The sequence below is a fragment of the Tamandua tetradactyla genome, chromosome 14, assembly GCF_023851605.1.
Source record: "Tamandua tetradactyla isolate mTamTet1 chromosome 14, mTamTet1.pri, whole genome shotgun sequence".
Classification (NCBI taxonomy): Eukaryota; Metazoa; Chordata; class Mammalia; order Pilosa; family Myrmecophagidae; genus Tamandua; species Tamandua tetradactyla.
In genome coordinates, this window is record NC_135340.1 from 40,282,886 (window position 1) to 40,310,111 (window position 27,226).

At 35.4% G+C, this 27,226-nt stretch overlaps 2 protein-coding genes across 2 annotated transcripts; both read left to right on the plus strand.

The window, feature by feature from the left end:
- The first annotated feature begins 5,693 nt into the window (after positions 1–5,693).
- Positions 5,694–9,425, plus strand: LOC143655347 (olfactory receptor 4K3-like). The gene is given in 3 exon segments (XM_077126704.1): positions 5,694–5,885; positions 5,887–5,923; positions 8,923–9,425. Coding segments are annotated over 3 exon segments (732 nt in total).
- Positions 9,426–26,038: 16,613 nt separating this feature from the next.
- LOC143654983 (olfactory receptor 4K3-like) lies at positions 26,039–26,965 on the plus strand. Its single transcript, XM_077126570.1, has one exon. The coding sequence runs from the start codon at positions 26,039–26,041 to the stop codon at positions 26,963–26,965; it is 927 nt and encodes a 308-aa protein (XP_076982685.1).
- Positions 26,966–27,226: the final 261 nt, after the last annotated feature.

The window sequence follows — 27,226 nt, forward strand, 5'->3', positions numbered from 1 at the left end:
TGACATCAGCTAGTCACAAATGACAAATATTGTATGATCTCACTGATTTGAAATAATCAGAATAAGCAAATTCATAGAGTCAGAAACTGGGAAATAGTTTCCCAGGGGTTGATGTGGAGGTAAGGAATGGGGAGTTAATGCTTATCTGGTATGGAACTTCTGTTTAGGATGATGGAAAATTTTGGTAATGGATGGTGGTGCTGATGGCAGCAGAGCACTGTAGATATAATTTACACTACTGAATTACACATTTGAGTATAATTAAAGAGGAAATTTTTGGTTGCATGTATATTATTAGAATAAAATTAAATATAAACATAAGACTGTGCAATACAAACAGCAAACCCTTATGTAAACCATGGACTAAGTTTAATAGTATAGGCATGATTTCTTTTATCATTTATAACAATACCACCATAATGCAGTGTTAATAATATGTGAGAGGGAGGTATGGGAACTGTATTTTATGCATGGATTTTCTTTAAACCTACAACATCTCTAAAAAAAAATTAAAAACACTGCTAAACCCAAAGTCACCTAGATTTTCTCCTGTTTTCTAAGTTTTGTAGTTCTGAATTTAAATGGGTGTATGACCCATTTGTTGAATATACTGTCCTTTTTCTGGTGAATTGCCTCTATTCCCTGTCAAAGATCAATTGTCTCTATTTGCATGGGTCTATTTTAGAGTGCTCTATTCTGTTCCATTGATTTATGTTTCTGTTCTTTCACCAGTACTGTGCCATGTTGATTATTTTAGCTTTATGTAATATATCTTGAAATGGGGTAATGTGTTCTCCAACTTCATTCTTCTTCAATATTGTGTTGGTTACTCTTTTACTTCCCACAAAATCTTTAGAGTCAGTTTGTTGATATCTACAATATCCTTCTTCACTTTAAAGGGCCTTTGTGTTTAAATTGGATCCACCTGGTTAATTCAGATAACTTGCTAATAAAAGGTTAGCTTTAATTCCATTTGCAAAGCCACTTTTGGCAAGTAGGAATATTTCACAGGAAAACACTGTAAAATTTTATATATTTTTATATATTTTTGACTCTATATATTTTGGGGGGACTTCAAAACCATTCCATTAGTCAGTCTGTTCCATAATTTCTAAATAGTATTGTTTATAATACTTCTGCATATTAGAAATAGTATTTAAAATTTCCAACCACTTTTACCTGATTTGCCTCTGGACACATTTTTAAAATTATTTTGTCAAGTCAAAAATATCTTACTGAGATAATAAATATCAATAATAATAGATATATAGTTACTTTATGTTTCAAAATGGGGCAAACAGTTTAGATTTGTCTAATCTGTAACTCTTGCTGTTAGAATATCTGTTCTTGTTTTTAGCTATCTTTCTTTCTCTTTGCAGAATAGAAATAAACAATAATTAAAAAGAAGAAAACTCTTGAAATCAAAGCTGCCAGTTCTCCTGTTTCAAAGACGGCAAGGAATCGGGCAAATGGTGAAGATTTTCCCGGACCCTATCAGCCGTCCTATGGGGGATGGCAGCTGTGAGAAGCTCCCATCACTGAAGCGCATGGGAAGACAGGTGTGAGAGGAGAACGAGCTGGAGAGGAATGATTGGCCTGCGAGTAAATACAGCAAGACACTCGATTATGGTTTGGGGTTGACATTCCACATTTAGCACCTCCCTGGAATAGGTGTGATGGACACTTAAAAAACAACTTTAATAATCATCATTTCTTCTGCTACTCCTACTACTATATATATGTATTTTTTCTTTCTTTCTTTTTTTTTTGAATGGGCAGGCACCCAGAATCGAACCCGGGTCTCTAGCAAGACAGGCAAGAATTCTGCCACTGAGCCACATCGCACACCCCCTACTATATTTTATCTGCTGCCTACTACATTTTATTAAGCACTTTCACTGTGCCAGGCATTATTCTGAATGCCTCACATTTATTTCATGGTTTATATCTTACACCTTTCCTTTGAAGGATTTGCATAATTCCTGTCCTTGTTTCTTCTCCAAGTCACTTCAACTTGCCAACAAGTGGCAGCACCTACCATTATGTCTATTAGTTTGTGCTAATTTTTAAATGTCTGGCCAGAAACTTTAGCAAATGATCCTTCCTTTAATGTGTGATCCTTGCAGTAAAAAAGGGTGCACCAGAGACACATTGCCTTAATCTAAAAGAATGAATTTCCAACTTCGGGATTTTGAACACTGAGGTATATTGGTGGGGATATTCCCACATCCAAAGAAGCAATTTATTGCTCTTATATGTTCCTTAAATGACTACTCATATGTCTTCTTTCATAGTTCAGTCCCTGTTGTGCCCTTTTCTCTAGTAAACAATTTTTCATCACTGGCATGCATCTTCTCTTTAAACAGCAAAAGACAATTTCCTTAGTTCTTATTGCAACTCTGGGAAAAGCCAGTTCAAAATTTTAATAACTCTCACTGCAAGTAGATTTTAGTGTCTAATCCCTAATCTCCTAATGTCATCACCTTGTAGTGGATTTTATACAAAGACAGGAGAAAATATATATGCATGCTCCAGGCTGCTGATACTCACTAAATACCATGGTGCTTTTTAGACTTGTGAATCTCAGAGGTTGTTTTTGGTTCCTGCTGCATAGCTGGTAGGTTAAGATCTGGGAATGGTTTGAAGATCTTCAGAGGCAGCTGCAGTTTGTGTTTTTCAGGTAATAAAAAAAGAGATAAAGGAGACCAACATTGATTTAATACCTATTTAAAGTGAAATAAAGCAGGGGTAGTAAAGAAAATTCTATGTAACTTGAAGATATAAAAGGAGCTGGTTAGATATGGATGTGAGCTATCCTTTTGGAGATTTTGGGTTTTCTTACAATATTTCTATTTATATAGGATCCCCATTTATAGTAATAGTTTCCATTAACAATTAGGTTATTAATTCAGGAATATAGAAAAAGTATTCAAATATGTGAAGCTGGACATTCCCAATAGATTTAATATAACAAGGAACTTCAGAAAAAGAAGCAACTTTAAAAAGATGAAACGATTCTCCCTCTCTCTCTCTCTCTCTCTCTATATATATATATATATAATTATATATAAATAAAATATATTAGTTATTTCTGAACAACATTCCTATATAAAAATTTAAGACCTAGAGAAGTACTTCAACATTACCCAGGAGATATGCTTATCACTTTGTATGGACCATCTAATTTAATCTCCCACACATGAAGGGTCCAAATCTGAGAGAGGTGCTGAGGTTTGACTAGTGTCACACAGAAGGTCAGGGACAACTCGGCCTGAAGTTTGACTTCACCTTTTTTAACATTTGGTTCAGTTTTAAGATTTCTGGAATATCGTCTTCTGAAAAAACTCTGACGTAATTTATCAATACTGACAAAATGTAAATATATGCAAGTGAATTGAGGATGAGAGCCAGGTTTTTCTCCCGATTGGGAAAGGAGGTCCCTTTAGTGAAAAATATTGAAGATAACACTTAAAAGTTAGATACCAAGTTTTTATTCACAGTGTGAGTTAAAGATGGAATAACAAGGTAAACTGCAATTTGGAAAGTACTATTTATTTCTGGTATATTTTCCTCTGCATAGCAACAATTTTAAAAGTTTTTTCCCCTTTTCATTAGTTTGCCCCTTCTAACTGGAGTGTAAAATTTGCTACAACAGAGCAATTATTATGTCCTTCGAGTCTAAAGCCAGAATGTAGACTCAATGGAAAATTTGTTTCTTATAAAAAAAGAAGTAAATTTTTTTTGAAATATTTCTGATTTAGTTTTTATTATAAATCAGTCAAGCCTTATTCTCCAGTCTAGAAAACTTGCCACCACTTTCAATTCAAAATAGCAAGCTATTGTGGAAGTTTAATCAACAAGTTAGTTAATTAAGTGAAAAGAGAACACATTACCATAAACTTCATCTTATGATTAAATTGTTCATTGATAACTGCAGGAACAGTGAAAACTGTAGGGCTGTTGATCTACAATCTAAGAACATTTTCAATGATCAATGGTTTCATATTGTGAAGTTTCCATTTTTATTGCTATTTCTTTTTTAAACGTTTAAAGGGATTGTTGGTAATAAACGAGTGAAAAGAAAATGGAGGAAATGAAAACCAAATAGTTCATTTGCTTTTCTTTCCATTTGCTTGGTGTCTTAATTTATGGCAATATGACTTCACTCCTATATTTATGTTAACATTAACATAATGTAAATATTATAAATTGACATTTAATATTTAATTTGCCTACAATGTTTCACTGACATTAAAATTTTTAAATTTCTCAGGAAACTTAGGAAACGTTTAACTAGTATAAGGAAAAAATAATGACATTTTCAAAGAAAAATAAGTTGTAACCCTGGGTTAGGTATGATGGTATCTATTAATAAATTTTTATTAAAATGACTAAGATGAGAATTCTCAAAGGATTTTATGTAACAAATTACTCAGAAATTTGCATATGAAAACAAAAGCAATTTAACTGAGATGAAATGATTTTGGTAGTAAATAGTCTTTTATAAAGCACTGAATTGAAATTATAATTTAAAAAGTTTAGCTAATTTACTCAGATCAAATTTTCCAATAACATGGGAGCATTTTCCTAATAACTGAGCTGAACATTTTGTAATTAGAGACTCAACTTTCACTAAGTGGCTGGAAGAGTGAAACCCTCTGGTCACAAGATTAGCCCTCACTTAATGATACTAGTTTACATTTGCTTCTCTGTGCCATTCCTTTAACTACTTGGTAAAGGCATTGCCAACTCACAGGAGATAAAGTTCACAGTTCTTGGCTTGTGTCATTAACTGAAAACCCTACTTTAAAAAATTAGCCTGAGTCCTTAAACTATCCTTCTTTTTGCCAGTCTTAAAAATATAGCTTTGCTTGGATATTAGGAAGAGAATCAAAGAAGGGATATTCTCTCCTGTTTATGTTTTTAAAAGACTACAAAATAAGAAAAATTCAGAATAATTCTCCTATGTTACAGGTATGCCTTTTGGTCATCAATAGTTACATGGAATGAAGAAAACAAAAGTTTTGTTGAAAGATAATTATTTATCATCTCTCATTGATATTAAGTGGGTTTTGGAAATCATTACATTAATGTGTTAATTAAACTCAGTGTTCACCAATAGTTGATTCAATATAATTGCATTTTATTCATGTAATAAAAAAATTCAGCCATCATTTTTATTTTTATTTTTATGCCTTATTAAGTAGAGAACACAAACCTAATGTAATCTTTATGTATAAAATATGGATTATGCAGTTTCTCAGCTAATATTCAGAACAGCAATATTTTTGTGTGTATATGTGATGAATATGGCCAAAATTCATTGATACTGGTCAGAACCAAGAAGTTGTCTTTTGAAGAGGTACCCTATAACAATTGCTTTTATACACCCTTTCTTTAGAAAAGAAAAAGTGGTTGTGAAAGAAAAATCTTTACTGAGAGGATTATTAGTTGGTAATCTATGTTCTAAGTTGTCAATGCCCTAGCGAATTGAGTAAGAAAATTCTTTTATATGACGTTGCATCAGTATCATGTTTTCCCAGTTCTGTCATTTTGTTCCTTTTAAGATTAGACAGCAGATGGAGGGATTCAACAATTGCAGAGTTTCTGAATTCATGTTACTTGGACTCACTGATTCCACTGAGCTCCAGATTTTCTTCTTTGTGGTGTTCTCCATTCTGTATTTAATAACCATGTTGGGCAACTGCCTGATTTTGCTCACAGTCATATCAACCCCACATCTTCACTCCCCCATGTATCTCCTGCTCATCAATCTGTCTGTCATTGACATGTGCCTATCTTCCTTTGCCACTCCAAAGATGATTATGGGCTTCCTTCCTCAGCACATCAGCATCTCCTTTGAGGACTGAGTTTCTCAGATCTTCTTTTTTGCACCTCTTCACTGGGACTGAAATTGTGCTGCTTATCTCTATGTCTTTTTATTTATTTTTTTTACAAAATACAAAACATTTATTGAAATAAATCTGATTTAAGATTCCATGTGGCAACTAATACTTCAGAATTACCAGTTTCGAGTTTTGTTGTAGTATCAAAGAAGAATATGCACAGTAATCTATAAAGGCTATAAAATATGTTTCCCTTTTCCAATTACCTATCTGTGTAGGGTTGGAATTTCTTTGTATGCTTTAACCAAAACAACATATCACAACAAGATTGAATGCAGAAGCAGATACGAGAATCCAATTGTGTTCTATTAAGCCAGATATCAAGAGATTTGCAAACCTATAAAGCAATGTCACTCTTCTTATCAATTTTTTTTTGTTTTGGAAAATAGTTATTTGTATAAAAATAAGCTATTTAGATTAATATTGATTGTTTTATCATTTTTTTAAAATTTAGGAATATATTTTAAAATATTTCAGTGTTAGGGCGGGCCACGGTGGCTCAGCAGGTAAGAATGCTTGCCTGCCATGCCCGAGGACCCAGGTTCGATTTCCGGTGCCTGCCCATGTTAAAAAAAAAAAAAAAGATATCTCGGTGTTAATTTCTAGGGTGGTAAATATCAATAGATACAAATCACTTAAACCAAAGCTCTTTAGGGTCCTCAATAATTTTTTAAGAGTGAAAAGGAGTCCTGAGACCAAAAATCTTTGAGAACTGCTGAACAAACCTTTTAATATTTTTTGATGAGAAGGAAGGAAATGACAAATATTATAATTTTATCTCAGTTAATGTAAGATCTTTAGGATCTTTTTACAGCATATCATAATATTAATCCATTTCACAAAAAGGCAATAATCTTGTGTCACTTGACATCCAGTTCAATGCTGTTTCTGTTTTGCATTGTACAGCATCAGATAGCTTAAGACCAACTGGATCATTTAATATTACTGGGTCACAGTTACCAACTCTGATCTACCCAGTGACTGTGCATTGATTTGGATTACTTGGATGAATATAGTACATTTAATTTTAGTTTGGGCTTTACAGCCCTAATATGCCCTAATATTGTTTCTGTTCCCCAAAGATCTAGATATTTCTGGGAAATGCTATCTGGGAGATCATGGCAGTATACCCATCCAAAAGATCTAGTGTGACACCATAATTCCATAATACTAATTGCCAAAATAGATGAACACTGCAGAGATTCGATTGAAAGTCCTGATTCCCCAGCCAGAAGTAGAAGAAACAATCTATCTTGTCTTTGAATTGTCATCTCAAAGATGAGAGAGTAAAAAGGTGCCAATGTGCTTTGCACTGCAGTAAAAATGTGATTTCACATATAACACTCTTTGCTGCCATCCTCCACCCTGCCCTCCATTCACAAATGGAGGTGAGTGCAAATTCCTATCTTCTGGAAAAGGGAGTGTGGTTAGGAAACAATTGCTTCGTGTGCTTTTGGGGCTTTCTGTATGGTCAGCTGTGTATAAAAGTAAATTTTTCTATCTTTGCTTTTAGACTTTTGTGACAGTACAGACCAGCTGAAAATGTTTTTCATGAACCTCACAATAATAGGATCCTACATTTTATGGAATGGAATATATTGGAGACCACGAATTGTTTTATCACTAAGGCTAATTAACTGAAATGATGCAGAAGGGGAAAAAATGAAGCTTAAGTATACATATATATGTTTCTTTTAGCCATTAAATCAATTGGGAGTAAAACAAAGGATAACATGGAGAAAAGAAAAAACATCCCACCTCAAAACAATATCACCTATTTTTATTTTACAAGAAGAAGAAAATTGAGAGGGGAAACTAATCACTGGGGGTTTAATTGGCTGGCAGCTGTTCATATACCTGCTTGCAGCATCAGAGCCTTATACTTAATGTCAACATATTTAAAAATGCCACTGAGTTTAAGTGCAGCACCAAATGACGCACTATAATAAAGGAGCACAGGGGTTAAATTAAAAGTGGAGGATAACTTGGCTAAAGAAACTGGAAGCAGAATTAGTTTTTAGTGTTTTTTTTTAAGACCTCTGATTTTTCTAAGGAATTAGGATTCTTTATTGCAGTTCTTTCTTATTTGTCTCATAGATTTAAAAATAGACCTAGAATTCTATTCCTGCCATGAATCATGTTAGATTTTATTTTGTTATTATATTTCATTAATAAGACATTTTCATTTAAAATTACTTTTTATTACCCTTTTAAATTGCAGGCCATCACTTCCAAAAATTTTAGTTTTTGGAGGCTCCTTTCTATTGGGCTTCTCTGCAGGGATGATTGTATAAGGGGTTTTGAAGAGTCAGAGATTGCAATATGAGGACTATATTTCTGTTTCTTGTTTTGAATATAATGGATACAAAGCACAACAAAATTTCCCACATAATATCAGTCCAGATCCCCAATTAGCTGCAAAGGCAAAAGCTCTCATACTAAGGCACTTTATTTTAAGGACTTGAGTCAGTTAATTGGGTCTGCAATTAGCCTCTCTTGTTGCAATCAATTACAAGTACAATTTCTGTGTGTGAACTAATTTTGTGTGCAGAAGTAGCCCACCCAGGGCGGGCCACGGTGGCTCAGCAGGCAGAGTTCTCACCTGCCATACTGGAGACCTGGGTTCAATTCCCAGTGCCTGCCCATGTTAAAAAAAAAAAAGTAGCCCACCCAAACAAAAAACTAAGTTAGAATGAAATTTAAATCTGTCTTACCTTACTTAACATTCTATGAAGGAACTAATTTTCGCCTTGAGCCATAAAGAAACTAAAACTAAATGGTTCTATGCAACTCAAGTATTTTCTTAACTTTTCTACAAGTACTTATAAGTACTCTAGAATCTAGGAAAATGGAAATTACTTTGTTACTATTACTATTTTACTAACTTTAAAAATAATCTTAATTACAGTTACATAATTTCAATGTTTTGTTTTTGTTTTTTTGCTTTTCACATTGCTGTTTAAATGTTTTATGTTTCTATGCTACATATAAGTACACAAACACATATACTCACACATGATCTCTATGTCTTTTGACAGGTATATTATCATATGCAAACCACTCCATTATTCAATAATTATGAATCAAAGAGTGTGTGTTGGACTTGTGGTTACTTCTTGGACAGTGGGCTTCCTGCATACAATCAGTCAGTTAGCTTTTACCCTCTACTTGCCCTTCTGTGGTCCCAAAGTTGTGGACAGTTTTTTCTGTGACCTTCCTTTGGTCATCCAGCTGGCTTGTATAGATACATATATCCTTGGCATCTTCATGATTTCAACCAGTGGTGTGATTTCTCTTATAAGTTTTCTGCTTTTTCTCACCTCTTACATCATTGTTCTTACCACTATCAAGAAGCACTCCTCTGCAGGTTCGTCCAAGGCTCTTTCTACCTGCACTGCACACTTTATAGTTGTGTCAATGTTCTTTGGGCCCTGCATCTTCATCTGTGTGTGGCCTTCCACAAACTTCCTGGTGGACAAAGTTCTTTCTGTTTTCTATACCATTTTACCCCCCCCCTGAATCCACTTATCTATAATTTAAGAAACCAGGAAGTAAAGATAGCCATGAAAAAGAAAATACATTACCAATACTTCAATCTTGGGAAAACTGCTCCACAATATCCAGTGCAATGAACAGAGGTTTCCTAACTGAGATGTACTATCACCAGTTTTGCTCACGGCATAATAGAAAGTTAAATATAGAAGTTGCCTTTCAGATCATTTAGTCTAAACTCACAAAAATAAAAAAACAGGTTAGAGAGATATGAAACATCTTGCCTAAACCTTAGTGTTTGCAAGCCTTGTAAATTTGAAATGTACATGTATAGTACCTGAAATACAGAGCCTAGTTATTTCTACTTTCCAAAAATTTCATAGCTATTTTCTCATGTGCAACCTTCTTAAGGCCTCTTCAGTAGCAAAAAACATAAAAGCTCTGAAGAATATGTTTTAAGCCATGAGATATTAGAACAAGATAGGCTTTGGAAATTAGCTGGCCAATCTAATTTCTTAAGAGCAGAAGAATGTAATTTCCAGAGAATTCATAGAGTTAGTTCAAGGCTGAGAAGGGGGAAAGAACATTGCTCTACATATGCATAACCTGGGAATCAAATCTTGATTGTCACTTCCAAATTGTGTTAGCCTAAGAGATTCATTTTATTTCTCTATGTCTTTTTACCTGTAATATGAGGATGATAAAATATAATCAATATTTTGTGTGCTTATTTTGTGTAAAGTTGACATAATGCATTCTAAAAATGTCACTTCTATTTCCTTTCCCACTAGGTGAACTTTGACCTAAAATTCATCTTATTTTTAAGTAATATGTCTTTGAAGAATATCTGCATTCAGGGCTGACTATCAGTATGCAAAATTAGATATTCTAATTTTCTATTGTCTCTAAGTGGCTTGTTAAGAGACTTGGGGGTAAAATAAAGAAAATACTCTCTGATTTTCCATTGTTAACATGGTGGGTGACAAAATTAGATAGATTGCCTGACACTTTGAAATTGCTATTGAAAACAATGTACTGATGGACTGCTTCTCCTTCAATTGACTGAAGTATATGAAAAGAGTTCTGTATGCAATTTGTCATCATGGATTCAGTTTGTGAAAACCATGAGAACAACACAAGTCCCATTCTTGTAAACAGAGAAATGCCATTAATAGTGGCTTACATTTATCTTGGACTTTTAAGGTCTCAGCAGGCTTCCACATTGAAGTATAAGGCTCAAGTTCTTCTAGGTCTGAATTCTAATTTTACCACTGTTTTGTGCCACATTGAACATGATTTTTAACATTCCTAAGTCTTAGTTTACTCATCTATAAAATGTGGTATTAGTATTTAACCAATACAGATGATTTAAAAATGAAACAAAACCACATTTAGCATGTTTGTTAGTGCTTAGCTCTCATAAAGGGTTTATAGGTAATAATATTGTTGTTATTATTATTGTATTAAATATGTGTAAAATTGGAAGGTCCTGGAATGGAAACAGAAGTGCTTCCTTGAACTTAATGGACATAGTTTTAATACTGTAATGTGATGTGTCAATTTAACTAAGTAATATTGGAATATTGGATCTGTGCCAATTTTTATTTAACTTTGGTGAATTTGTGTAGTTACTGTTGTCCTTTGTAAGCCTGTATTTATTTACAAGGAATATTATATTTGGGGAAATTATTATTTATTTTAAGTTGAAAGATATTCCAAGACTGTGTGAAAGAGAAAAAATAATAACTGTATGATATTCATATTTTATTGCCTTTTATCTAACACAGTAACATTTTAAAATAAAATATATATTTAAAAATGACAAAGTATTTTTCTCTATCTTTTACCTATTCAAAAAATAGAAATGGAAAAGCTTTAAATTCTTATAATACCAGATTTATTTAAAAGTGTATTAACCATGTTTTTAAAGGTGACTTAAGTGTTATCTATTCAGTTGATACATAGCTGCTTCTTAAATAAGTTTCTACAATGGCTAACACCACAGACCTCATATCTTTGTTTTGTCTTACACCAAACCACTCTTTTCATGTATATAACCACGGGTTGTGATTCTTGATAAAGGATTTAAAATGTATTTCTGTCACCGTACCTATAACTTGCCCTCCAGCTCCAACCCTCACACTGTCATAATCCACTCTAGTCCCCAACTTTTGATGGCTCCCTGTCAGCATTGCTGAAATCATGAGGGAATATTGATGTTCCCATAAATAATTCCTGTATGGGGCTTTCAGCCAAGTTGGAGTATAATATATCTGTTATTTCTATCTTCTTTTATGCTCCTCTCACCCTCTGTCCTGAGTCTCCCTCCCTCGACTGCATTCCATCAGGAATCTTTACATTTGTCTTTCACTATACATTGAAAGGCTATACTTTTCCAATGGTGCCTCTGATTATAGGAAGAAAGGATTTGCCTATTGTTGGAGTAGTTCAGCATTAGTCAGTAGGGAGGAGGTGACATTACCATAAAGAGGATTTTTTTGCCTTTGACAACAGGTGACATATTGGTCTTCTTTCTCAGTAAAGATAATCCAGGAAATGTTTTATGACCCCTTTTTTGTATCAGGTTCTTGGCTTTGCTTAATGAAACAGAAATAATAAGATGTTATTCCAACCCTTAAAGAAGTCATGCTCTAATGAAAAGAAAGTTGATTGCAATGCAGTGTCATAATTACTAAGAAGGAGTTTTGCCTATGATAATATGAGAACTTAGGACCCAGGAAAAGGAGTGTCCAAATGTGCATGGCAGAGTCAAAGGAAGCTTTTCAGAGGTAATGCTGAATCTGAGGCTTGATTGCAGGTCTGGGAAAAAAGGGAGGATAGGAACAGCCTGGAAAAAAGAAGGGAAAGATAAAAAAGGCTAGTAATTTCACACACAACATGTGGGTTATTATTTCTGGAGCACTACATCTTAAGTCAGTAGTACTGGGAGGAGAAGCTTGCTGATTGGAAGTGGTCAGAGCTTGGAATGCTATTATAAAGTAGCTATATTGTAGAAGTTGTGGGCCATTGAGTAATTGTGGGCACTCAGAGCAACGGGTCAACTTGCATCCAGTTTCTGCCGTGAGGAATATTTGCAGTCATCTCAGGTGATTTGATGGAGGGACATATTGTCTTCTCTCTCTATGATGAGTTAAAGGATGCTGAACATGAAGTCTATATTTTAAAACTACATGGTAACTACAGAATAAACATTCTCTTGGTTCTTCCTGTCTTCTTCTAATCCCTTGTTGATAAGTTTGTTCACTTGACCAATATACTAAACTTTCGATTATATGAATAGTTGAATTCGATTATATGAATAGTTAGTAATTTTTAGAAGCAAATTCCATTTTCCCTCTTATTTTCTTCTCTCTTCATTTCTTTGCACATTGAAGCTATTTCCCAGAGTCCCTCCTGCTGCCATACCTTGAAGTGACCCTACGGGCTTCTAGATGCCTTCTCTCCATGTGACAAAATAGTACATTTTCATTAGAAAGGTGGTGGGAATTGTTGGAAGCCTTTGCTTGAAGTTGACAAGAATACCTTCCTGAATGGGGATCAGGAATGTGCTGGTTTGAAGCCATGTAATGCAGAACAGGCCATGTTCTTTTAATTCTTTCTTGTGGGTGCAGACCTGTTGTGGGTGGGTCCTTTTGGTTAGGTTAATTTGATATGAGATGTGTTGTAGTTTGCTAGCTGCAGGAATGCAACACATCAGAGATGGATTGGCTTTTAATAAAAGGGGATTTATTTCATTAGTTCTTCAGAGGAAAAGCAGCTAACTCTAAACTGAGGTTCTTTCTTACATGGGAAGGCACAGAGTGATCTCTGCTGGCCTTGTTTCCAGGCCTCTGGGTTCCAACAGCTTTCCCTGGGGGGATTTCTTTCTTCATCTCCAAAGGCCTGGGCTCAGCTGTGAGTGCTGAGATGAGGTATACTGATCTGCTTGGCTGTGCTATATTAAGTCTCTCACTTAAGCACCAGCCAATTAAATCAAACATCATTCATCACAGTGGAAATGCCTCTTAGCCAGCTGCAGATGTAACGAGAAACAGATTAGGTTCACATACCATTGGCTCATGTCCACAGCAACAACACTAGGTACCTTCACCTGGCCAAATTGACAACTGAATCTAACCACCACATGTCCACTCCTTGTCAACTTGGCAACTACACACATCACCTTAAACAATACTAAAGTGCAAAAATTCTCTTTTGACTGTGGACTTATGAATCTCAAAGCAAGTTATCTGGAGCCAATATGAAAAGGAGGACATTCACAGGATACAGGTTTTCATTTTCATAGGGAGAAATTGGAAGGAACACAGGGGCCATAAAACCCAAACAGTTCTGAAAACCTGCAGGACAAAGACCATTGGATTTCAAAGTCTGAAAGTCATTTATCCTTCAGCTTTAGAGATTGGAAGTCCCACCCTTTCATAGAGCCTATGTAGTGGCCTGCCTCTTTCTGAATCAAGCTCAGGGGACATTGGGGAGACACCGTTTTCTCAGCTGCACTCTCTCCAGGCATCGGGGTCACACCTGGGCTCTCTGCCATTTTGGGGGCACATGCTCAACCCCTCCATATGGTGGCAGCCAGGCTTTCCCCAGTCTCCCAAGGAGCATGTTGTACCTTCTCCAAGGCCTGAGGCTGCATGACTCTTCCACTGCAACAAGGTGGGAGGCTTACCCTCTCCATGTATATGGGTGGGTCCACTCTCTTGGCCAAGGTTTCTTGGCTTCAGCCCCGAGCTTCTATGGTTCTCACTCTGCAAGCTCCCATTTGTCCCTTTTATATCCCCCTCTGTCCAGATTGGCAATGGTTCTCTTTACACCAACAGTCTCTTCAAGCACTCCAGGACTACTCCATCATTCTCTTCACAGTTCCTCCAAAATATTCCCCTTAACCATCCAAAAAACCATTCCAAAATATCTGGTATTTGCAAACTGCAGCAGTACCCCACTCTCTGGCACCAAATCTGTTCTAGTTTGCTAGCTGCTGGAATGCAGCACACCAGAGATGGATTGGCTTTTAATAAAAGGGGATTTATTTCATTAGTTCTTCACAGGAATGGCAGCTAACTTTCAAATGAGGTTCTTCTTTAGGTGAGAAGACACAGGGTAATCTCTGTTGGCCTTCTCTCCAGGCCTCTGGGTTCCGACAACTTCCCCCAGGGTGATTTCTTCCTGCATCTCCAAAGGTGTGGACTGAGCTGCGAGTGCTGAGATGAGGAATGCTGAGCTGTTTGGGCTGTGCTACATTGAGCTTTCTCATTTAATCACCAGCCAATTAAATCAAACATCATTCATTACAGCAGGCACGCCTCTTAGCCAACTACAGATGTAATGAGCAACAGATGAGGTCCACATACCATTGGCTCATGTCCACAGCGACAGAACTAGGTATATTCACCTGGACAAGTTGACAACTGAATCTCACTATCACAGTCTATATGCATTTTCAATGTATAGTCTCATACTTCTGGTTAATAAAAGCAAATTAATAAGAAAATTCTTAACAAGCTCTATTTAAAACTATTTAAAAATAATTAGGTCTTTGATAAAATATATAAATTGGTACTTTTGAAATTAAAAAAAAAACTCTGAATGGCAAGATTTAAAAACTTCAGTTTTGTAAATTATTGTAAACAAAGGGGGACATTAGAAAGAAACTGCCTCTGGAATTTCCCTAAGGCAGCAGAAAAGTACCAAAAACCTGTCTATGGAAAAAGCAAAAACTTTTCAATGGTCCAGATCACAAACTTTAGTAAAATTGATCTAATAATTAGAAATAGTTAAAAGAAGAGCATAGGAACTCTTAAAATTCCATAGCCCTTCCCTGAAACTTTCAAACCATAAAGTCCTAATATCTTTCTGCCTGTGCAACCAATCAAGAAGTTTTCATAGATTTAGACTTGGAAGAAATTGAATGAGTTCAATATATTTCCCAAAACTTTAAAAGTCAGTATACTTTTAAACTTCTTCATAAGAACAATTGAAGGAATTGAGTGATGAATTTTTTAATTAAACAAATGCAATTTTATTCTGCTTAGGTATGCTCTCCTTAATTTTAAATAAGCTTAATAATAAATAAGGTAATCTTAAGGTACAGTCTCAAAATTCCTCTTAAAATAACCTAACAGGTTGCATAAACTGAGCAGTGCACCTGGTAATGTTGGCACTTAAATATAATAAAAACAAGGATATGATAATACTTCAAATATATCCTATTTAAGAAATAAGTTAAGTTTAATAAGAAATATAGATTTTTTTATAACCTTGATTACCTGGATTTTAAAGAATCTGGCTTTTGTTACTTGGCCATTTCTTACCTCGGTATGTGTAAAAATATAAATTTGTAGTGATTTTGTTAGTGACAGTCTGTTATGAATAAAAAGACATAAACCTTAGCTTTTAAGGGTTTATATTCTAGTTAGAACATATACTTATTAAGGCATAATATAAAACAATGGTAACAAAGGAAGATAAATGCTGGAAGACTCTGAATTAATTTTTTAAAACCATAACTTAATTTTATAAACTAACACATACCTGGCATTGCTCAGCAATTGGAAATAATGGTAAAAATGTGTTTTTTTGTCAAATATAATCCCTTAAATATAAAAAGCTAACTACATTTCAAACTTGGGGCTTTTCTAACCTCTGAAAATAATGCTGAATTGGACTAGGAGATTTAGATATATTACAGAATAATCATTTGTGTGTTCTGAGTATAAAGTATATAGATTCTTGGCTGTGTTCCAAACCCAAGCATAAATTTCTCCCTTCTTCCATTATTTTATAGTATCTCTATCTCTTTCCCTTTCATACATACTGCTATTAGAAGGAAGTATGCAGGTTCAAAAGCTTTGTGTGCCACATATTTAAAATTAGGAAGCTTTGGATTAAAGCTGAAAATGTACACAAAACTAAAGTTTAGATTTCTCCCTGTTAAAACAATGTGGACATCAAAATAATATCCTTGTTAGTGTTTATGTTGCCATTGTCTTGTATTTCAGAAAACAAATCTTCTCACTGTTAAGGGAAAAACTGTTACAAATAATTTGTTCTTTCTTCTTATATAAATAAGATGCTAAAATAACTTGACCTATTGCATAGGAGGTCTTTGGAAAGTATTAAAGTGGTTAATATCCTGTTTCTAGTTAAATTTGTATAGGTAAAATATTTTTTCATATATTTAGAGATTGTATAAATTCCTAAAACTTTAATATTATTCTCACTGTTCATGTTATATTCTGATACTAATCTATATGATGTTAAGCAATGGTATGTTGTTGGTAGTCATGGTTTTAATTATTCTAAAAAGGCTATAAATCATAAAACTGCCACATTGTCAGTTACACTGCATTGTTCTGCTACTAAAAATATAAATGCTCAACTTTATTTTTTAATGAAAAAGGATATTTATTAAAATAATACAAAGATGTTACAAGGATGCATTAAATAATGGACCTAAAAAGCTGGGTGTTCATAAGTGCATGGTATGTGGCTGCTGGAACTAAGAAAGTCCTCTCCTCAATCAGCCACACACATATATGCCTTGTCAAGGAAGATATGTTAAGATTCAGATTAGTTAAATCTAGGCTAAGCTGTGCTCAACTTTAAAGAAAAGGTTAAACAAATATAAACATATGTTATATTTTATCTGTTAAATAACATAAGTGCGGTAAATGTATAAAAATGAAACAAACAAAAACCACTTCTGCTATGGTCCCTTAACATAAAATGGCTGTCTAGGATTTTTGTTTCTTAAAAAGAAGCTTCATTTAAAAAACTTATAAAGATTAAAGCTCACATTATATGAATTAACTGTTATCATTAAATTCTGAGGTGTTTTTGATCTTTGTATAGCCCAGTAGTTCCCCAGAACTTTGTCTGTTGACACCTACAACTCAGATTGGATTCTCCAGCTCTGAAAGTTAGCATGGGTCCACATACCAATGGTAAAAAACTATAAGAGATCAAACTCCAATTAAAGATGTGATGAAACTGATCTGGTTAAAACCAAGGTAAATCAATAGATGAGATAAAAAATATATTGTCTGTATTTTAAATTTTTAGCTTTTATGTGAGATAAAAGAAAATTTTTACTTTGTCCAAAACTATCTAAATTAATCTGTCTAGTGGATTGAACAACTCAATTCAGCTTTACTTAATATGGAACCTGGAATAAGGAACAAAATCTTAATATTTTATACAAGTTAATGTTTTATACACTGCATTTACAATTACTTGGGGCAGAACATGAAAAAGTGCAAAGTCCTTTGAGGGACTGGAAAAAATAGAACTATTAGGAATTCCCCAACTGGGCAAGTTTAACATTTTTCTTAAGATGAGGGGCTCCCAATTTAATAAACCAATGTCTCAATTTTGAGGCTTGACCTTATGAAACTTATTTCTGTAATAATAAACTAAGCCTACTTAGAGTTAGTGCCTAAATGTCATCTCCAGAAAATCTCAGCTGTTGCTCAAGTGTGGTTTCTCTCTAAGCCAAACTCGAACCTTTCCCCCAACATGCAACATAATTTCAAGGGGTGTAAGTCTGGCCCTGGCAGCATGAAACATAACTGACCCTGGCACTGACACTGTGAGCCAAGATAAGCCTGACCCTGACATAGATGAACTGACCAAAAGGAAGGGAAAAGAAAGAGTTTCAATAGCTAAGAGATTTTTCAAATTGAGTTGAGAGGTCAATCTGGAGATTACACTTAGGCAAAATTCAGCCAGGTACTGAAAACTGTCACAAAACAGCAAACCCCAACCAACAGTTTTCCTAGAAACCCTAAAAAATATCCCGTACCCTATAAAATTTTATTTACTAAGTTTTTTTTTAGAGACTTGAAAAGAACAATCTCCAGATTGTTCCAATACCAAAGAAGCTCTAGAACTCAAGGATGCCGGACTCTCCAAGAATAACAACTAGTTTCATTGTTCATCCCTTTGCGCCTTAATGACAATGCCTCTTCTTCAGCCTTGAAGCAATTAGAAGAGCCCTGGACATCCTAACCACAACAGTGGGAAGGACCTGTGCAATATTAAATGAAGCCTGCTGTTTTTACACAACAGTAGAACAAAATTTAAAATGCTAAAATAAGATATGGCCATAATAAATAATAATCGTAATAACCTAGAAAATGCAAAATTCATCTTAGTTAGAAAACTTTCTCTCAAATTTTCTTTCATTCTTCTCCACCCCTTTATGAGCTATTCTGCCTCCCCTCATTGGGTCCTTAGTTATCTTCTTGTTAATTTTACTCCTAACCCCCTGCCTCTTATGATGTCTGACTAAGTTTGTTCACAGGTCAATAGCAGCCATGACCAACCAGCAAAACTTTGAAAACATACTCCTGCTATGACAGAAATTTAAAAATACACTCTTGTTGCAACAAAAACATTGCCACCGGCCCATTCCAACAGAAGATGTCCAAAAAATCCAGTTAGTACTGCCCTTGCTCAGCTGGAAGCAATACCTCCCAACTATGCCCTTACTCAGTTGGAAGTAGTCAAAGAAAGACACAATGTCCCTGCTCCTTCTAAAAATTACTTTGAGCTAAGGTAAGTCACTAACTCAAACCTAACCCCAGCTTCATTCAATTTTATTCAAAGAAAAAGGCAGGAATGCCAGGTCTGAGAAAGAGAACTTTCTAGGTAAAAGAGACTTTTAATCCAGGGGACCCTCAGCTTCTTTTGCAGAAGAAGATAGAGAGTCACAAGGTTTGCAGTTGAAAGATATTTGGAAACACCAGACATGCCAGTGCTGCACCCACCAGAAAGCAACCTGTTTGATAACCCTCAGTGGTATATGCAGCTGAACATCAAAGGAGAACAGTGTGTCAGAACGCCAGCAATTAATCATATCATAAGTCAACAAGCCCCATCCAATCAAAAGACAAAACATCACCTAACAGGGACCCTTCCCTCCTAGTGTGGTTTTCTTTTAAAAAACACAGCTCTCAGAAAGAGAGCCAGAGCCATTTGCTTTCCTTTTCTCTGTTTCCCTGGGTAGGAGCTATTTTCAGGCTCCCATCTGCTATCTCCCTTCAATAAATCTATTAAGCTTTGACTCCTGTCTTGCTGGATTTCTTAAGGACTCAGGCTTAGTAGCCATCTAGTTGAAAAGTGTCCAAGTGTTTCACGAGGCATGCAAGGGGAGAGTTGATAGAGATGAAAGGGAATTATCCATGTTTTTCTGTTCTGTTGTTTGTGTTTCTGCCTATGAGAGGAAGAAAAAAGGGAAAGAATAGAAATTGGTGGAGGGTATTAAGGAGAAGTAGGTGTCTTCACAGTAGGCCCCCAATTGAGCTTCTACAAGAAATTCAAGCCTTGGGCCCCATTCTAGACCCAGCATTCTGGGTCAGTTTGACTGCCCTGGTGATGTGATCTCTGTGCATCCCCTGAGATCCACCCTTGCCTGGGCATCCCTGGGGCTTATAAGTAGGTGTGCATGAGATAGGAAAGTCTTTGACAAAGGGAGGAGAACTTGCCCCTCAGGTGAGTCTTTGAGGGCATTTTGGTAGTTCTCTAGAAGGCTATGGAGGGTCTGTGTCTTGTGAGGTGCAGAAGTCTGAAGCTATATGAATGTAAATCATAAATTAGGTTCCTAACTAAACTGGGATCCTAATCGCAAAGTAGGAGGTGCCTAAAATTGTGAACAACCTCAAAAGCATGTAATCTCCAGGCTTAGTAGAAAGAATTCTAAATCAAGCCCGCACCTCCCCCACCTTTCCGTGCCTATCTCTAAAGCTGCTTTAGCTTGTTCATTCATATTGAGACAAGATTTAAGAGGCCCTGAGGGCAAGGATAGGTGAGAATGAGGCCTGGCCTGCTAACTTGGATTTAAAGTTTTAAAAGAGGGTTGTGGGATTGGAGAGTTCCTCTGCCCTTCTTTTAATTATTCACAATTATTATATCTATTTTGTGTAAAGCTGTGATTCCAACAATTGGAAAAGGCCTTTTCCTTTTCCTGAGGCAGCTTTCTGGCAGCCCTCTGTTGCTTTGGGAAATTCCAGGTGTGGTTTCTTTCTAATGTCCAGGTTTGTTTACATTATTACAAAAAGTAAGTCTTTTAACACTGATACCTAGGGCTTTTCTTCTTCTTCTCCTCCTTCTTCTCCTTCTTCTCCTTTTTATCTAGGACTCCAACACTACTAATTTATTGCAGAATGTGGGAGATAGTGAAGAGAGGCTCAGGTACAGCACATTGACTGGCTAGGGAGCCCCTGAAAGACTTGGAGGGCTCTTGCAGTCAAGCCCCAAGGATGAGTCAAATATTACTCCCTTAACCCTTGGGTCCACGGAGTGTGAGGAGCTCATCTTCTACCACCCTTCTGGGGAAAGGGGGCCTGTGGTGAAAGGAGTCAGCTGTGATTATGTTCTGTGGCTGGAAAAGAGAGGACCAAGACAGAGGACAAAATTCTTATCTGTAAGGGGTGCTGTCTCTTCATGGTTACCAAGCTTGATGCCAGAGAGTCCTTGGAGTTCTCAGAGAGGGTGAACCCTTAACCAGGTGCTGGCACAATGAGGGTTCTTGACTCAGTAGTAGGAAAGAATCCAAGGACTAGTCAGTGAGTACAGCCAAAAAGTTTAATGCCTAGCAAAAGTACACATTCAAAAAGGTGAGCTAGGCATTCATAAAAGGAAGAGAAACTGACTCTGTATTTGATGTTCTCTCTTCTTGGACTTCTCTTCCCTTTAATATCTGCATGGCTTACCTTTTAACCTCAGTCAGATATTTTCTTAAAGTTATATTAGTGAAGGCTTCTCTATTTAAAACTGCATTTTCAACAATCCGTATTCTCTCTTCATTATGTTTTGTTCTGTAGCATCTATTACCACACAACATGCTATATATCACACTTATTTACTTACTTTTTATTGTCTGCCACTTCCAGTTTTCCAACAAATGGTCTCTGATGGCAATGGTTTGCTTGCTTCATTTACTTTATGAACTCAGCTGAGAAAATTGACTAGTACTTGATAGACATGTTGGTGAATGAATATTGAATAAATAATTTTTTACTAGTATGTAAGTGAGGCAGGATAAAATAGTGTAACTGCAAATCCCTGGTTTCCTATTCAACTCTGAAAGAGTTAACAGAAAACTGATTGTACCTTGTTTCTTATCAAGTTCCAAAGGAGCTAATATAGAGCTGCAAACTTCAGCCCCCAAACCTCACCAAACAATTGCACCTACCTAAACCATAAAAGCTTATAGAATTCTGGGCCCAAAGCAATCTCTTTTAATAATAGGAAGCATAGGGTCAGAAAGATTGTTAACCACTTTCCTGAAGACAAATTTTAGATATGCAAAAACAAACCACTAATTCTGCAAGGATCTCCTCCTAAAACAAAGAAGACCTCTAGTATGCAAAGGTCACTATGGAAACCTGCTACCAGCAAAACTTTCCTACAAAATGAGCTGGCCCACTCCACTCAGTGTGTGCCCCTCCCTTGGGCCTGTCTACATAAACCTCTCTACCATATTCTCTCTTTTAATGAACTTTTCTTTTCATAAACTTTCCTAGTTGTGCCTACTGGCCTTCTTTGTCTTAAATGATTTTAGTTTCAAGACAAACACACCTGGATCAGGGAGCAGCTGGCACCATTGCCAGCAGGGCACAAGTTACATAAAGAAACAAAGCCACAACTATAAAAACATATTGGAAGTAAAAGCCTCTCATTCCATATCCACTGTTTATTCCTCAATCATTAATTTACAAACCCATAGAGAGTTTCCACTCAAACATCCTCCCCATACAGTGATATCCAAGCAGTGGTAAATGAGTACATGTGTAGCTTTTCAAGTGTTTCTGGTGGTAGGGGCCACCGTTTTTTTTATTCTGCTCCTGGTTGAATATTCATTCTTCTATGGTGGAAAGTGTTGGGTTTTTCACTCAGGAGATCTAGATTCTACTCAAAACTGCTCCACGACTTTTGAAATCTTTAGGAATTTACTGAACTTTCTTGAATTTCGGTTACTGCTTGCAAAGTGCATTTCTCTTCTGCAGATTCAGCCAGTCTGATCTCTCAGATTATAATTCCAGTTATATAGCATAAATGTGGCACTACAGTGAATATCTAATACACCTGCTTGAACTAAATTGCTTCTTTAGACATGTAGCTACATATATTTTTAGTTGTTGCATTGATCTCCATCACATATTATGCTAACATAGTATTATAGAATCCTCAGTATACAGTTTCTAAAATTAAAGCTTTATTATTTCTTGGCCATATGGCTTGGGCCAATTATATAACTTCACTGTGATACTGTACTATAAGGATAAAACTGTAAGGTTTACCATGAGCATTCTCAATCATGCATACATACACACAAACACAGAGACACTTACACTCATACATCATTTCAAAGTAATTGGGTGAAACCAAAGGAGGTTTTCCAAGTGAGCAAATTGGCGAATGAAAAAATTACTCTATTAAGCTATTTTAGTTGTTTTAATGACCACTTTGGTTATTCTAATAAGATTTTATGATGGACACTAATATTTATGGTCCACTGTTTCATTCTCAGTTATAGTGAATTACAGATATTAAGTTCCATACTTTCAGATACTCCAAGTTATTTATGTATGGGCTTCACAAATACATAGTTTCAGCTAGTTGATGAGTGACAGGCCCATAATTTAGAGCTCATAAAGAGTAACAAACATGAAAGCTCTTAACCTACTCTTTCACCTGCATGAGGATAAGTTTGAGAGTCCATCTCCTCTTTTGCACATTTCTTTCAGCTTTCCTACTGTGAAGTTTTTCCCCTTCCTCTTTTAATTGTTTATTTTTGATCCTTTCATTTTTATTTGCCTCTGTTAGAACTTTGGAACAGGAGAAAACACCCATTTGATTTTTCATGATTTCTATTAAGCTTAGGGTGCATGCAGAATTTATGGAATTGCTCAAAATTGTATGGTCAATAGCAGAAATGTGATTAGAATTTGATTTTCGATGCCTAATTTTTTCCCCTAAGTTGTTTATCTCCCTTACTAAGTAGAGGTCTGAATGATCCTTTAATTTTATATATTAATATATTGTCTTTTTCCACATTATTACGAAAAGTTCACCCTAATTATTGATATGCAGTAGTTTTCTGTTTTTCAGAAATACCCATTTAAAACAATTTAAGGATCTGATTTTCATCAGTCTTCTGATTTTTAATATGTACTTTTGCACTTAAATTTATTTACATCATTTCTCATGTACAAAACAGAAGAATATGTTGATGAATGGTAAGACAAATTAATCAATAAGAGTTTAATGTTAGAGCTTGGAAGGACTTTACTAAGCAAAAGTTTGCAGAAGTAATATCATCAGTCTGAAGAGGATACATTTAGAAAATTAAAATAAGGGATAATGTATGTCTAATTTCAAGGAACATGCAAGAGATGTTAGCCTATTTATAAGATTCCTTATCATGGCGATAGGCTAAAGGAGCAGCTAGAAGGAATAGAAATGTAAGGCATGAGTTTAGGGGTTGGAGGTATGCTGAAAATCCTCCTCCTTATTCTCCTTCAGCACTTAGGTGTGATTTTAATTTCTGTGAAAGAATTTCATCTTCTTTAGCATAGAGATTTACTATTGATGAAATTCTGTCTTCACAATCACCACCTCCACAACACTGGCACCCCTCCCCTCTTTGTCCAACACATGTCACATGTGGAGATGAAGCTGCTCAAACTTTCCCTCCTATGAACTGACTTAATATACATTTACATAGACACCATTGCTTAAAAACTTTGTCTAAGAACTGAATTTATTAATTAATAAGCTTTTCACTACCCTTATTGACATAATAAAACATATGAGTTACACAAAGTAGGACAACAAAAGCAGAAAACATTTAGGAAAATTATAGATCTGAATTTCTGAAATATTTTAAACAATTTTATAGAAAATATACATAAAATTAAAGGAAAAAGAGCAAGCCAAAGTATTTGTATAATATTTAAAAAAAGATAATATTTTAATATATAAAGTGTTCTTACTGTGAATAATAAAAAAAATAAGCAGTCCAGTAGAAAACTGGGCAAGGGTCATGGATAGGCAATTGAAGAGGGAAACACTACAAATGACCAATTCATGCATGAATAAATGGCCAACCCCACAAAAAATTATAAAATACATGGAACATCAATAAGATATAATTTCATACAACAAATAAGCAAAGAAAAATATAACATGCTATCTTGTCAAGCAAGGTTGAGATTTAGAATGTGCATTCTCATGAATCATATCAGAGACATATTTATGTAATGAACTAAAAATGTCTGAAACTCATATTTACAATGGTATATATTAAATAAATAATTATTTATATCATAAAATTTTAACTAAAATTAAATTTATCTCTTGCAAGCAACATATAGATGGATCATATTTCTTAATTCATTCTGACAATCTGTATCCTTTAATTGGTGAATTCAGTCCTTTAACATTCAAAGTTATTACTGTAAAGGCATTTCTTGAATCTATCATCTTATCCTTGAGATTTTATTTATCATATCTATATATTATTTTCCCTCTTTCTCTTTTTAACCTTTAACTTATCTTTATGGGCACTCTTCAGTTCTGTGCCCTCCTCCAAACCTCCCTCTCCTGTCTTTTTTTTTTCAGCTGACAGAATTTCCTTTAGTATTTCTAATAGGGTTGGTCTCTTGTTGACAAATTTTCTCAGCTATTGTGAACATTTTAATCTCACCCTGACTTTTGAGGGACAATTTGGCTGGATACAGAATTCTTGGCTGGGAGTCTTTCTCTTTCAGATCTTAGATATATCATACACTGCCTTCTTGTCTCCATGGTGCCTGATTAGTAGTAAGAATTCAGTCTTATGTGATTTCCTTTATATGTAGTAGATCCCTTTTCTCTTGCCTTTTTCAGGATTTTCTGCTTCTCTTCAACATTTGACAGACTGATTAATATGTGTCTTGGAGTAGAATTCAATTTATCATAGAACTGTTAATAATAAGGAAAATTGAGAACTGTGTACTCACTCTCAGGTAGGATAAGTACACAGTTTGATATCACAAATCATGTTAATTTGTACAGGTAGATATTTTCATGGTAAGGGGAATAAAGGACCTAATATATATTGAAAACCAAACATAGGCTAAGCAAGTCTTGAAGCTGTTCACCTTTTGTATTTCTTCTAGCTTTACAACAATCTTATGTGGCATATACCATTATTTCCCCAATTTAGAGATTCAAAAACTGACACACAGGAAATTTAATTTGCCTAAGATCATAGCACTAGGAATTATAAGAGACAGAATTCAAAATCTGCCAGTCTTACTCTGGAGCTTCATTACCCAATTTATCCTATTTTGTAGGAATTTTAAAATGGTGGAGATGAGGGGCAAAATTGTATTTTTAGAATATAGTGGTTGTACTGCAATACAGACATGAAATCCAAGGATGTACTGTAACTACAAATAATTGCATGCAATGTTTTTATGTCCTAAAGAGGATCTAAAGGACATAAGTATATTGAGTGGAAATGGATGAGTGGCTTGGCTTGGGTTATTTATTCTCAGCAGCCCTTGACCTTATTTCCATTTCCATTTTACTTTACAGGAAAATATCTGAACCAGGATCAGAAATTGGAAATCATGGAAGAAGGAAATAACTCAGGAGTGACTAAATTTGAATTGCATAGTCTTCCAGGTCCTCAAGAGCTTCAGCTTTTCTATTTTGCTTTTTTCACACTTTTCTATTTATCCATTGTTCTGGGGAACCTCCTCATTGTGGTCACAATCATCTCTGACCCTGTGCTGCACACACCCATGTACTTTCTCCTCAGTAACCTCTCCCTCATTGATGTGTGTCTGTCCACTTTTTCCACCCCCAAAATGATTGTTGACTTCCTCATGGAGCACAAGAGTATCTCTTTTGAGGGCTGCATGACCCAGCTATTCTTTCAGCATGTCTTCGGTGGTGGAGAAATGATGCTGCTGGTGGCCATGGCATATGATAGATATGTAGCCATATGTCGACCCCTGCACTATGTGGCCATCATGAGTGTACAGAAGTGCACAGGCCTCGTGGTGGGCTCCTGGGTCATTGGGGTTTTGCACTCAGGAAGTCAGCTGTTTTTCATAGTGAACCTCCCATTCTGTGGCCCCAACAAAGTGGACAGCTTTTTCTGTGACCTTCCCCTAGTTGTCAAACTTGCCTGCACTGACATATATGTCCTCCAGATTTTGTTGCTTTCCTACAGTATTGTAATGGCCGTGTGTTCCTTTGTGCTCTTGATGATCTCCTACTCAGTTATCCTGGTCACTGTGCGACGTCGTTCCTCAGCTGGCATGGCCAAGGCACGGGGCACCCTGACTGCCCATGTCACAGTGGTGATCCTCTTCTTTGGACCCTCCATTTTCATTTACTCCTGGCCTTCTGACAATTTCCCAGTAGATAAGGTGCTCTCAATATTCTATACTGTTTTCACCCCTCTCTTAAACCCCTTGATTTATGCATTAAGAAATAAGGAAGTAATATCAGCAATGCAAAAACTGAAGAGTCGACTGGTCAGCTCTTGACAGTCTCTCAGCTTTCCCTTGTGTTAAATAATAGCTCATAATAAAAGTCAGTTTATGAAACCTCTTTAATAAATTACTGTTATGTTTGAAATACCATAGGGTACATTTTCTTTGTCTCTGTAACAGAAACAAACTAACTGAAATAATAGGAGAGTGGGACTCCTTATATTTTGCTTTTGAAATTGCTATTATTTAATTAACAGTAAAATTAATTTAATATTAAATATTTCCTTTTCCTATAAAAATGTGTTTCTATCAAAT

What these genes read in the sequence shown, in the direction of transcription:
- LOC143654983 (XM_077126570.1), top strand. Translation starts at nt 26,039, where the DNA reads ATGGAAGAAGGAAATAACTCAGGAGTGACTAAATTTGAATTGCATAGT.